The sequence below is a fragment of the Salmo salar genome, chromosome ssa09, assembly GCF_905237065.1.
Source record: "Salmo salar chromosome ssa09, Ssal_v3.1, whole genome shotgun sequence".
Classification (NCBI taxonomy): Eukaryota; Metazoa; Chordata; class Actinopteri; order Salmoniformes; family Salmonidae; genus Salmo; species Salmo salar.
Genome location: NC_059450.1, coordinates 18421526 through 18434841, shown reverse-complemented (window position 1 = coordinate 18434841; position 13316 = coordinate 18421526). Strand labels below are relative to the sequence as shown.

The 13316-nt window shown below is 43.5% G+C and overlaps 1 protein-coding gene across 5 annotated transcripts in view; it reads right to left on the bottom strand.

Annotated features, from left to right (window-relative positions):
* LOC106610874 (coiled-coil domain-containing protein 9B) overlaps positions 1-11897 on the bottom strand; it is a 32195-nt gene extending 20298 nt beyond the window's left edge. The window contains exons 1-7 of one of the 5 annotated variants that reach the window (XM_014210519.2): positions 11793-11897; positions 11529-11610; positions 11100-11206; positions 2223-2327; positions 1839-1943; positions 1003-1158; positions 647-811 (exon numbers count right to left, since the gene is read on the bottom strand). In XM_014210519.2, the coding sequence (XP_014065994.2) occupies positions 647-811; positions 1003-1158; positions 1839-1943; positions 2223-2327; positions 11100-11206; positions 11529-11610; positions 11793-11867 (795 nt within the window). In that variant the 5' untranslated portion in view covers positions 11868-11897. The other 4 variants (XM_014210521.2, XM_045723439.1, XM_014210522.2 and 1 more) reach the window with 4 other exon arrangements.
* Positions 11898-13316: the final 1419 nt, after the last annotated feature.

The following is a 13316-nucleotide window of genomic DNA, read 5'->3' as shown; positions in this document are numbered from 1 at the left end:
ACCTCGACTAACCGGTGCCCCCGTATATAGTCTCGCTATTGTTATTTTACTGCTGCTCTTGAATTACTTGTTACTTTTTGTATTTACATTTTTTTTTTTTTTTCTTAAAACGGCATTGTTGGTTAAGGGCTTGTAAGGAAGCGTTTCACTGTAAGGTCTACACCTGTTGTATTCGGCACATGTGACAAATACAATTTGATTTGATTTACTAGCTACACCCCAGCAGGACTGACTAGCTCCAGGCCAGACTAGTGTGACAGAACAGTTCCCAGTCCCGCCCCCAAACCAATCACCACCCCTGGGGCCCTCCCCCTGTCCAACAGCCTTTGTGCTTCTTCACAGGAGGGGAGGGGCCTGCCGACATGTCTGACAACTGTAAAACAAGACAGCATTGTACTGGAGAACAGACGAGAGAGGGGAGGGTGGCTTAATTAACAACAAGGTACAGAGCAGGGGAGGATGTGGAGGCAATATAAACTAGCCAAAGTCTTGATAGTGTTAAAAGTGCATAGTCACCGCTATATTTTCTAATAAAAAGCAGGCTGGTTTCCTCCAGGACTCTCTGTTTAGAGTGTGCAGCAGCACTACACTTATACTCCAATGTCTCAAGTTAGGATTCGGCCCAACGTGTGCATGTACTGCTGACCTGTGGTCCTGTGTCTTTCTTTGCTGTGTTAGTGTGCTGGTGTTTTCCTCTGCCTGCTGATTCCACAAGGTGCTGGTACAAGCCATCCTCTGTAGGGCTCTTCACATTCAGCAGACTGGGGGGACCTGGCCTTCTCTCCAGCCTCTCACTCACCACCCTCTTACCCTGGGATCAAACAAACAGGGATCATCCTTCACATCAATATGGATCATTTACATGGGGTTAGGAGTTTCTCCTGACCAAATGACTTGATCAGGAAGAACTCCTGGTCCTAAACATCATTCAATGGCAATATTTGACCACAAAACTTAATAATTCCCCTACCGTCTCTCATAGACACCTGTCATGTTGTTTACCTTTGTGTTGCCAGCCATGGTGACCAGTAGCTGCTTCCTCCTGCCGCGTCCTGAGCCCAGCAGGTTCCCCTCCACCTCCCTCTCCCCAAGGTCCTGGACCCCCTTTGGGGTGGGAGAACCACCCGCTCCTGGTTTGGTCATCACAACACGAGGCTCCTGCTCAATAGCAAAGTGAACATGACAGTGAAAATCACTGAATTGGGATAATACATCTCTTGCTGATAACATTCACTGAGTGTACTAAACATTAGGAACACCTTCCTATTATTGAGTCGCACCCCTTTTTGCCTTCAGAACAGCCTCAATTCATCGAACTCTACAAGGTGTCGAAAGCGTTCCACAGGGATTCTGGTCTTTGTTTACTCCAACGCTTCCCACAGTTATGTCATGTTGGCTGGATGGTCTTTAAGCGGTGGGCCAATCTTGATACATGCATTGTAGTTCTTGACACACTCAAACCCGTGCGCCTGGCATCTACTACCATACCCCCGTTCAACGGCACTTAAACCTTCTGTCTTACCCATTCACCCACTGAATGGAACACATACACTATCCATGTCTCAAAATCCTTATTAAACCTGTCTCCTCCCCTTCATCTACACTGATTGAAGTGGATTTAACAAGTGACATCAATAAGGGATCATACCTTTCACCTGGATTCACCTGGTCAGTCCATGTCATGGGAAGATCAATGTGTTTTGTACACTCAGTGTATATTTATGGATAAGGTGGGTCTTTCATCAAGATGGACAGGTACTTCTATTGGTAAGAATATTCATATTTCAGAACTGTTCTGACACGTAAAAGCATCTCTGAAGGGAGACGGGGCCACTCACAGTGGTAGACTTGTTGATGGTGATGGTTAAGTCCCCTGCGCTGCCCTTGGGGCTCTGCAGTGCCATTCCTTCCTCCTCCGCTCTCTTTTTGTCCTCCTCTACCTCCTACATGGAATGAAACAGAACATGAAACCCAGAACCACCAAATGAACCTGATATTAGTCCTCAGCGAACCCTGTAAAAGTCTTCACTCCATACAAGGCTAGTTGTTAGAGAGACTTACATTATCTAAGGTTTCCAATGCCACTTGCCATTTTGTTAGGGATATGATGATGATTAAACCATTTCAGAAAGACGGCAGGTCTTTGTCAAGCTCAATCCCTCCTAGTTTTAAAAATGGCGTCCTTCTGTTTTCAGAGTAAGAACAGTAGAATACCAACTCACCTGGTACCTCTTCATGAGGGCTTCATTCTTCCTGCGGAGAGCCTCAATCTTTTTATCCAGCTCCACGTCCTTCTGCTCCTTCTTCAGCATGACGTCACTGGAGGTCTGGAGAGGAGAGACGCACAACGCTCAGCTAATCAGAACTGTACAATCTTGTGCTACTTGTCAGTGGCTACAGTCCCTACAGTAAACAGTCCACTATCCTGGACATGCTATGCTTGATGGGCATTCAGAATGATGAACTCGCAGCAAAAGCAGGCCAACAACTTAGACTGTTCTCTCTGCTACCGCACGGTAAGCGGTACCGGAGCGCCAAGTCTAGGTTCAAGAGGCTTCTAAACAGCTTCTACCCCCAAGCCATAAGACTCCTGAACATCTAATCAAATGGCTACCCAGACTATTTGCATTGCCTGCCTGCCCCCCCCCAATATGTAGCAAGTACTGATGACTGACGACTTGCCATGATTAACAGAAGGATCACGAGTATGAAATCTTATTCCAGTCGTTCTACACCACTGTGCCTGTTGCGGTCAACACAGTAACAGTAGTACAGACAAAAATGTGTGCGCATGTTAGCACTAGAGCACAGAGCAGCATGCCTCCTCACGTGACAAGGGGCATCTGGCTAAAGCCTGGATGACTTCTTATGGGACTGTAACAGGTTGTGTTACACTGCTTTTAAAGCCCGAAGGCATTTCATACATCATACCACTGTGACACTGGAATTTATTGAGCAACGGGCATTACAGCAGGGGTGTCCAACAGGTAGATCGCAAACTACCAGTAGCTCGCAGCCCACCTAGGAGTAGCTCAACAATCAATTCTGAAAGTACATGCATTTTCTCATGTGTTCCATCGCAAACTGTCAGACGTAAAGCGCCCAGCTACGATCCAATAAAAGCCATATTGACATTATCCCACCCCTGGTTAGCCACTATTGGCTTAAAAAGGCCAACGTAACACAATATCCGCCAATTAATTTCCAGCAATATTGCCCCTCTGTTTGATGCGTACAGTTGTCCATCAGTCAGTATGTAGCCAATTAGCGATGTTAATGATACCCGGCATCTTGTGGGTAGACTGTCTTTCCCCAAAAACCTTGTCAATTAAATGTAAACGGCAAAGTTGGCTTCCCAGACAGAACTATTTCATGATTAATTTGGACATTGTTTTGCAGCAGTAAGCCTTACTGCAGAAACATTGTAAATCGACACATTCCTCTCTTGCTAGGTGCGCAATTAGGGGAATTAGACTCATAAATCAAGATTTGTCTATTGACTCAGAACATAATTTTTAGTAGTTTCTCTATGAATAATTGTAATATTGAGAGTAAAAAACTCCCAATCCAGGAAAAAACAGATCTCTGGAAAATACTAAATATAATTTTATGGGGCCTGTCATGCCCATTGCTGTTTATTAACCATTACCAGAAAACACATCTCTTACAATAGAAAAAGACCCCGTGAAGAGTTACAGGGTAGAGGAGAAGAATGTGCCTATTTTAAAGCTAAAACAAATAAGCTCGCAATATGTTGGAGAGCCCTGCATTACAGAAGGCAGCTAGGCCTAACAGCCGGTGTGTTGACAAACATTACAGAAGGCAGCTAGGCCTAACAGCCGGTGTGTTGACAAACATTACAGAAGGCAGCTAGGCCTAACAGCCGGTGTGTTGACAAACATTACAGAAGGCAGCTAGGCCTAACAGCCGGTGTGTTGACAAACATTACAGAAGGCAGCTAGGCCTAACAGCCGGTGTGTTGACAAACATTACAGAAGGCAGCTAGGCCTAACAGCCGGTGTGTTGACAAACATTACAGAAGGCAGCTAGGCCTAACAGCCGGTGTGTTGACAAACATTACAGAAGGCAGCTAGGCCTAACAGCCGGTGTGTTGACAAACATTACAGAAGGCAGCTAGGCCTAACAGCCGGTGTGTTGACAAACATTACAGAAGGCAGCTAGGCCTAACAGCCGGTGTGTTGACAAACATTACAGAAGGCAGCTAGGCCTAACAGCCGGTGTGTTGACAAACATTACAGAAGGCAGCTAGGCCTAACAGCCGGTGTGTTGACAAACATTACAGAAGGCAGCTAGGCCTAACAGCCGGTGTGTTGACAAACATTACAGAAGGCAGCGAGTCCTAACAGCCGGTGTGTTGACAAACATTACAGAAGGCAGCGAGTCCTAACAGCCGGTGTGTTGACAAACATTACAGAAGGCAGCTAGGCCTAACAGCCGGTGTGTTGACAAACATTACAGAAGGCAGCTCGGCCTAACAGCCGGTGTGTTGACAAACATTACAGAAGGCAGCTAGGCCTAACAGCCGGTGTTGACAAACATTACAGAAGGCAGCTAGGCCTAACAGCCGGTGTGTTGACAAACATTACAGAAGGCAGCTAGGCCTAACAGCCGGTGTGTTGACAAACATTACAGAAGGCAGCTAGGCCTAACAGCCGGTGTGTTGACAAACACTTTTTTTTTTATGTATCCAGGGCACAAAACCCAGTGATGGGGAATCTAATCTAAAATACAATCTGATTAAACTTTGGTTCTTCCCCTTCTGATCATAAGAGTTCTTGTAGCGGTCTCTAATGACGTTACTTTAAATGGCTGCAGCGTGGGCTAAAGGGCACATGCATGACAGGCCAGAGGGAGCAGAGTACATGTAAAGTAACGCAGGACTCTTTCTGTTTAACTATAGAGAAAAGACTATCTGACTGTATATATGATACGATGGAAAGAGAAGTAGCCTACGATACTACGCTCAATGAAAAATCCAATTTGGGAGCCGCAAACAGAAAGCAGACGTGCTTACGGCTAACTGTACAAAACAACAGATTTGATCTCATCATCTGATTATTTTATCTGTTAAGATTGCAGCATGGTGATTCCATGTGGGTCGTTTAGATGGAACTCCAGCGGTGTCTGTGCTGTACTGACACCTGTGTATGATGAGTAAAACTTAGACTTTGGAACACATTTTCAAAAGGCAAATGGATGCCCTGAGCAGAGCTAGTGATGTAGCATTGAATAACACTTGTTTCCTCTCCAGGCGTAGTGAACGCCCACAACACTCAACAGCCCTTCACAGTTCTCAGAGGAAAATGTCAGATCGCATTGGCTCTGTACTCTGCACTGTGAGACGCAACTCCCAAAGTTCACTAGATCCTTTCATATTAGCCGAGCACTCATGAGGTGACTAAACCTTGAGCTCCAACAATACATACAAAGGCTCATGCACACACTCAAACAAGCACTGTGTGTGCTGTCAATTAAGGATGCTTAAAATTCAACCTGCCAGCATGAAATAAATGCAATTCCACTTTGTCATTCCCCTGTCATCTGTGTAATGGGTTTATCATTAGGAGTACTGTATACAGCAAATAATGCTAATGGTGAGTCTAAAAAAAAATAGTCCAACCAACAAGTGAAGTGGCCATAACAAAACTAGACTCAGGCCCTTCTCAAATCTATTCATACACTTACTTGACAGAGGTAGTATGACAACAATCCTAACCCGAAACCATAACTAACATTGACACCTTTCAACCCTGTGCTGTACAATTCCCCCTATAAAAAGGAGCTACTGCATACCTTGCAGACAGCCTGACTGTCACAGACAGAGAAAGGCAGGAGGTGGCACTCACTGCAAAGCTGCCTGCCTGCCTGCCAGTCACCCGTCGTCGCCACAGTGACGACAAAAGAGAATCCTGGCTGCTCAATGTGACATTCCGCTCAGTGCAGAACAATGAGTCACAGCGTAGCCTACACAACACAGCATTTGTACAGGATCCTTCCATGCCGTTCCACTGCCATTGCACTGTCACTGCCCTGGAGGCAAATAATGGCTGCCAGACTCCTGGCGCAGATGGTAGGAGATTTTGGAGGAGGGGCGTTGGTCAGACGTCTTATTTTTTTCATTGACTGAAGAAAAGAACATCGTATTATTTGAAGCTCCATGTTAAAAATGACCAACATTCACATTAATCATGAACCTAAAAAAAAAAAATAAATGCAGGTTGAATATGGCACATTCATCAGCCATGGCATTTTTTTTAATGGACATACTGACCATTTTTAAATCAGTTTGCTTCCAGTGCAGCATAGCCAATAGCAATGATTCACAGACAGCCCAATAGGAATATTAGCAAAAGAGCTTTAAAAAAGGTGCAATATGCAGAAATCGCTCCGCCATTTCATGGTTGCTAAAAGTGTAATAGTTTACCTAAATGTGACAAAACAAGCAGTCATTGTGCAGAGAATCATTGTACCATCTAAACCTCTGTGAAAAATATTTTCCATAATCAAATACATTGCATTTTCAGCTGGTGTACAACACCGAAAGTAAATAGAAAAAAAACCCGGAAAGCATAGAAATAGCGCACATAGAACAGATCTACCGCTTCTTAGACTTGCTTTCAATGAGAATGACAGATCTATAAATCAAATTGCGATGTGAATTTGGTCAGGCCGACCCAAAAAAAATGACATACAGCAGCTTAACGGGACAAGATTGGATTTTATTCTATCTAAAGCTTTTGAAAACAGTGAGATAGAAGTTGGGACTCACAGAGAGGCGGTGGGAAGTGCCAACTGCTTTAGAGCTTCTAGTTGTCAGGGTATCCAAACACAACAGGCCATGATCACACACCAGGAATAGGACAGCGAGGGAAAAGAACACCACCAGCTCTCACGCAAGCAAATGGCGGCTCATGAGAATAGCCAGCTAAAGTATCAAAGTGAGCGAGAGAGACACACCACACGTTGAAAACGTGAGGGGGACGTGGATTTACCCTTCAGGGTTTGAGGTACCTCTTTTCTCTCTCTCGGATTCCCTGTCACTGTGATCGCCTGTGAAGGGGGCGGGTCCTTAGCATACGGTAGCTGGCTAAGCCCCACACACGTAAACACACACAGGCTGTGGGACTGCCAGCTGATGGCACCCATGCCCAGGCAGGGAGGCCTGCAGAACTGAGGCTGGCAGAGCCTTTCGCCTTAATCCCTACCCACCCAGCGACCCCAGCATCTACTGGAGGACCAGGGTGGAGAACAGAGCCAGCACATCTAACTGAAGCACTACATTTACTTACAGCTACAACCTCTAGCTGGAGAGAGCAGGGAGAAAGTAGACTAGCCTGTAGCAGGAGACAACAAGAGTAAGGAGAGAAAGAACTAGAGATGCGAGAACTAGAGCGAGAGAGAGAGAGAGAGAGAGAGAGAAAGAGAGCGAGAGAGAGAATGCACTCACAGGTCTCTCCATGTCAGCATTGAAACCTGGGCTGGGTCCAAACGCGAAGCAGCAGCCGAAGCAGCAGAGTCCGCGATCATGCCTTGATTACAATGAACCAAGTTGGGCGGACAGCCAAGACATCTAACAAATGCACAGAGCGCCCCTGTTAATGGATTTTACAGCGCCTGCCCGCTTGCTCTCGCACTCACCCTCTCTCCATCCTTCCCACTCTCACACACATGCTCTTGCACTCTCCATTTCTCTCTCACTCTCTGGGGCACTTGCTCTCAGTTAAAATTACCCTTTTCCCTCCTCCCCCTGTCCTCTGCTCAAAACACAATGGTTAAATACTGCCCCCCTCCCAATACATGCACTCAACCCTCTGAATTTAAAGGGAAACGGGAGATTATTTTAAGTTAGCATGTGTTTGGTAACACTGTCTTCCTGAGCATGATACAGCCCCTCAAATACTAATAACAGCAGTCCAGTCAGTGTTATATTTGCAGCCACTGTCAATGTTATTCCAAACATGTCCCAGCCAATAATGAGATGCATGTATTTGATTGTTAGAACAATCCCCCTACCATCTCTAACAGCTGGTTTGCGTGCGAGTGCCCAGGCAGGGTATGGGATGGATGGGGGGGTTGCCTGTAAGATTTCCCACGACTCCTTCTGCAGTCAGACAAATGCCAGACTGCTCAGGAGGCAGCAGGGAAATCAAAATGCTGTGACTTGCAGTCAGTCGCTAAGTTTTCCCAAAGTGCTTCAGACACACAGCTTCTTTGATAGAGTAGGGCAATTCCACGGTAACGGAACTACACCGAGACTCCGTTTTTTCAATTTAAAATGTATGCCAAACAAAAAACATTTATTTAAAAGTTTAACAAACTATGCACAATGACTACATTTAACAATTTCCACTGAAAATAATTACAAAAACACAATTAAGTGGAAGAACTGTGCAGATGCAAACTTTGGTCAAAGAATTACAGTAAAACCTCCCTCAGTTTTTTGTGACCACGTTTCCCCCTCAAAAATATCTGCTCCGAATTCAAAGATGTCGGCAGAAAGAATGGAGTGTCACATGAAAAAAAAAAAAAATCTATTTTGGTTATTGAACTACAGTCAGTGAAGTGAATTTACACCCGGTAACAGAATTACAGAAATGGAATTACATCATGGGTCCATGATCTGTAGTACACAGAAATGCATAATTATGGGTATGAATGTCATTCTCCATATGTTTCACAAGTTTGGACATCACAGTGCACCAGATGTGCACCACAGTGGAGTACAGTAGAGTTCAGAACAGTATAGTGGAGTAAAGTAATAAAGTAGAGTACATTATACTCTAGTGTGCTCTACTGTACAGTATTGTACTGAACTATACCTACTTTTTTTTACTGTCCTGTGCTATCCAAACTTGTGAAACATACATCTATGATAAATCCAGTCCATCTGTGGACGTTGAAATCAAGGCCAGGGTGGACTGACCAAATTTAAACTACGTTTCAACGTCCATGGACGTCCGGTGTCAGTCGGTGCACAGTGGCTGAGGGTGCTGGTTACAGTAAATGGAAGGAAAGGGGGCTCATGGGTAGGTGTTGGTAAGAGCTGAGAGAGAGAGAGCGCTATAGAGCGCGATAGATAGATAAGAGACTCAGACTGTTTTAACACTCTTGGTTTGACCACCAGATGCCAGAAAGACAAAGAAAACAGCTATTAGCTGAACATGCCAGTGGAAGGGAGGACAGTAGCAGGTGACCCAACTGTGGTTTGTGAACATTAGGAGTTCCTATTGTAGCCAATTCAGTTGCAGTAATTCCGTTACAGATTTTTGGGTAATTCTGTTACCGATTTGGTAACAGAATTATGAGTTAATTAATTTAATTAATCTACCTTTACTGTAAACTCACCTTTAGTTCAAATTGCATTTAGTGTAATCAAACATACACCTAGAACATGCATGAATTTCAATACGAGTTCCAAATGTTTCAAGGACATAGCTACAGATCGAACAAGGAGTCAGAACAAGGAGTCAGAACAAGGAGTCAGAACAAGGAGTCAGAACAAGGAGTCAGATGTTTCACCGGATGTATAAATCTGAAGCATCCGGTTGAAATTTCCACTCCCCACCAAATATGGTGAGGAGAGGAAGCCCAGTGGCCGACAGTGGGAGAGTATGGAGCGAGATGGAACTGGGCTGACATTCTGCAGATTTTCTCCTCGAGGAAAATCCCCGATCTCAATACAGTTTTCTGTTCCCCAAACTAAAATCTCTTACGAACAAAGTGCGCTACGTTTTGTAGACGTGACCCCTTGCCAAAGCTTTAAAAATGGCATTGTTTACAAGAAGTGCAAGGGCGAATTGAGTTATAGAGTGGTGAGGAGGAGTCTACTGTGTCCGGAAGCAACTTCACCATTACTTTTCTGGATTCTTGTTCACTCAAACATCGTTTTAAGCGTTGTTTTACTATTGACAGCTGCAGCTGATTTCGGGATTCTATACCGATCGATTTGCTCTCCTTAAATATTTGTCATTTGATGAAACAATTCATACTGAATCGAATACATCTAACTTTTCGCCGCAAGCTCCTGATATCAGGTCATAAAAACTACAATTTGTGTCCCGAATTAGCCTAGTGCGCCCAGTTATATCCTGTCCCGAGCTTGTTTTCCCCGTTTTTCCGTGGCTAAACTATGCTAGTTTTTGTCCTCATTGCCAAACTTCATAAATACTTAACACAAATTATTTGTTTTGTTAAATAGTCATGACTGGTTCGAGCTATGTGTCGTAAACAACGGGGCGAAGGATATCATTGCTACTTAACGCGGACTCAAGTTCAGTTTTGAGATCCACCGTCGTCATTGGCGTAGTTAGATGGACGTTTCTGACGGTTCTTGGAACTGTCAACAGGCAGCCTCTCCACACTTGGCTTGATGGGATATGTAGCGATTTAGCCTATTTAATTTGTTAACCTTTATTTAACTAGGCAAGTCAGTTAAGAACAAATTCTTATTTACAATGACGGCCTACCCCAGCCAGACCCGATTCAGCCAGATATGTACACAGTTTTGTACCCTTAACATTTTTGGAACTGACTTTCGTAATTGTTGAGTAAAATCAAGACTTTATTAGAATAATGAGTTATCCAAGAATACCACGAGAAAATAGCAACTCTACAGAGTTACAATGAATGGCAAATGTATTTTGTCCACAGCGCTCCTCCTCACCACTACTGCACAAGCGCACTTCACAGAGATGGCCTTCCCAAACAGAAATATGCAAATATGATAGAACCCGCCAATAGGATCTCGCAAGCTCGTGCGTGGCTCTGCCCACTTTGCTTCATTTGCTCCCATTGAAAACGGCACAGATGAACCAATATGGGTTATTTATAAATATTTTGGGCTAAACTTTCCAAAATAAAAATGTTCTCCGGCACTTGCCAGGTACCATCCATGATGAGGACAGTAGTCTATTCTTATTTGCTATAAATTACCTTTTGAATCATCATCATTCACATGTTCAAAAGACCTTGGATGTCCCTGACCTTGTACAGGCTGCATAGGCTCACTGAGATCCCATTGTAATTAACAGCAATAACCCAGGGAACAGTTGCAGCAGGCGAAGACCAATAACACTCACGGCATAGTCACTGCAGTCTCTGCCCTCTACCACGTATCCACTCTCATCGTGCAGGTGCTGGTATTCTATGCCCACCTCCACCTGTCCAACTGTTGAAAGTTGCCTGACTAAAGAGATGGCCACATACATTATAATTGCATTCCAATAACATTCCAATAACAGTAAGTGATTTGCAATGACATTCGGTTTTCATGCATAACCTGCATGCATGATGAATTGACACATTTTTACATGTAGATATTGGTTTAGGCTAACGTTAGCAAACTAGCTACCTGGAATGACACTGACAAGTGAGTTTTTTGATTTGGCGCTAAAAAAGAACAAACAGAATCCACTGCTGACAATGAAATCCTCAACGGATTACAATTTGGCAAGCTAGTTTATTTAAAGAAAAAAAACAGGAGATATTAGATTGCTAGCTAGCTCTACCTGGGATGTAGCAAGCCATTTTGGATGGTGATTTTCCACGGTCGTCGAAGTAGAACACGTTGGTACTTATCAAGCTAGCAATCTGCTAACACATAGTATAAATAGGAAGCAGCAGTGTGTATTTTTGGAAATGCACAAATTCATAAATACTTTGACATGTATGCCGAAAAAAAAAAAATTAAGGTATCATTATAGCGAAATTGTGCAGCCTCTGTGCAAATTGGAAAAAAACATGTGGACGAGACGGCAATGGTGAATAATTACCCCTTTTAACCACTTGGCTACCTGCCGCCCAATGGTCCTTGCAGTTGTGACCTTTACCACCAGAGGGATAAACATCTCAAATTAGCTGTCTCATACATGTCCTATGAAATATATTCTAAAGATAATACATTCGGGGTCTGTGCTACTAAATAATCTCTCAAATGCAGTTATTTATACAGCAATGGCGTGTTTGTACACAGATTACATTTTTGTTTTTTAATTCGGTTGAATAAAAAATGAAAAGAAAAAGCAAGACAAAAATGTATTGCACATGTCCATGTAAAAGTACAGTATAATAATATGGATCTCATTGCTATGGAAACAAGTCTTCCACAATCTGGGGTGTTATGTCACACGATGAGTTGCTAAACAAACAATATGACAGAAAAGCAAAAAGCTGCTAAAATATTATCCATCCATGATACAGTAGCATATTTGTAAGACAAATTCACAAAGATCAAGATAACATATTAGCAATTATATATACCTTTAGACAGCAGATACATGTTTTCTCTTATTTTTTTTTACAAACAAAACAATATCTTTCTGTAGTGATACAGGTTCACAATTTATCATAAGCAGGATGATGCAAAGGTCATGGTACCTCTGAATGAGAGAGTTGTTGGTTTTTGGACTTTGCACGTGAACATTCAGCACTCTCTTTCCTCTTGGGTCAGTGTGGTAACTGAGTTCACCAGCTCAACTCTGAGCTGATCCAAGGCAGCGGTAATGACTACCTGAACCACAGAGCATGCCGTCTCCAGCAGGTGGACCTCTTTCTGCTGCACATCACAGTTCTGCTTAGATTCACCATTATTTTCAGCATTGAGGATTCCATGGAATGTGTCGGAACCAGTCTTCAAAGAGTTGTTCAGTTCAATGGGGTATAAATGCACGTCATCAGACATGTTACTCTCTAAATGTGAATCCTCTTTAACGCTCTCATTTGCAATTATGCTTGTTGGAGTGTTTTCCTCTATAGCTTTTATTTCATTGCTTACAAAAGCATCCTCACAAATTGCATTTAAGTCAATGTGTTTGTTAATAGCGTTTAATGTTAATTCCCCCCCCAATGATAGATCCTCTGCAGCAACTGTGCTTGAGGTAACACTTTCACTAAAGCCTGAATGTCTCTGCGCCTCCTCTACCTCTAGAACAAGATTCACCCCGTCATTGCCGGCACAACTATAGGTCTCTATGGGATATGGGGTTACCAGCATCTCATCCGCCTGCTTCAGTCTATTTTCAGGATATTTTTTAGCTTCCATTTTATCAGTTGTAGTGGCAGGGTTTTTGTACGCCTTAGTTTCTTCTTTACTTGTTTCTATGGCGTCTCTGACCTCGGTGTCCTCTGACTTCATAACACTCACATCCACACTCACTGTTAGTGTCTCAGAGCAATGGCCCTTAACCTCCCTGACAAAATCTAGGGGATGTGGATTAGGGTTCATGAACTCAGTAATATCATCAGCATGTCTGTTAGCCAGGACTATAGTCTCCTCCTCAATGTATTCCTGTGTGCAT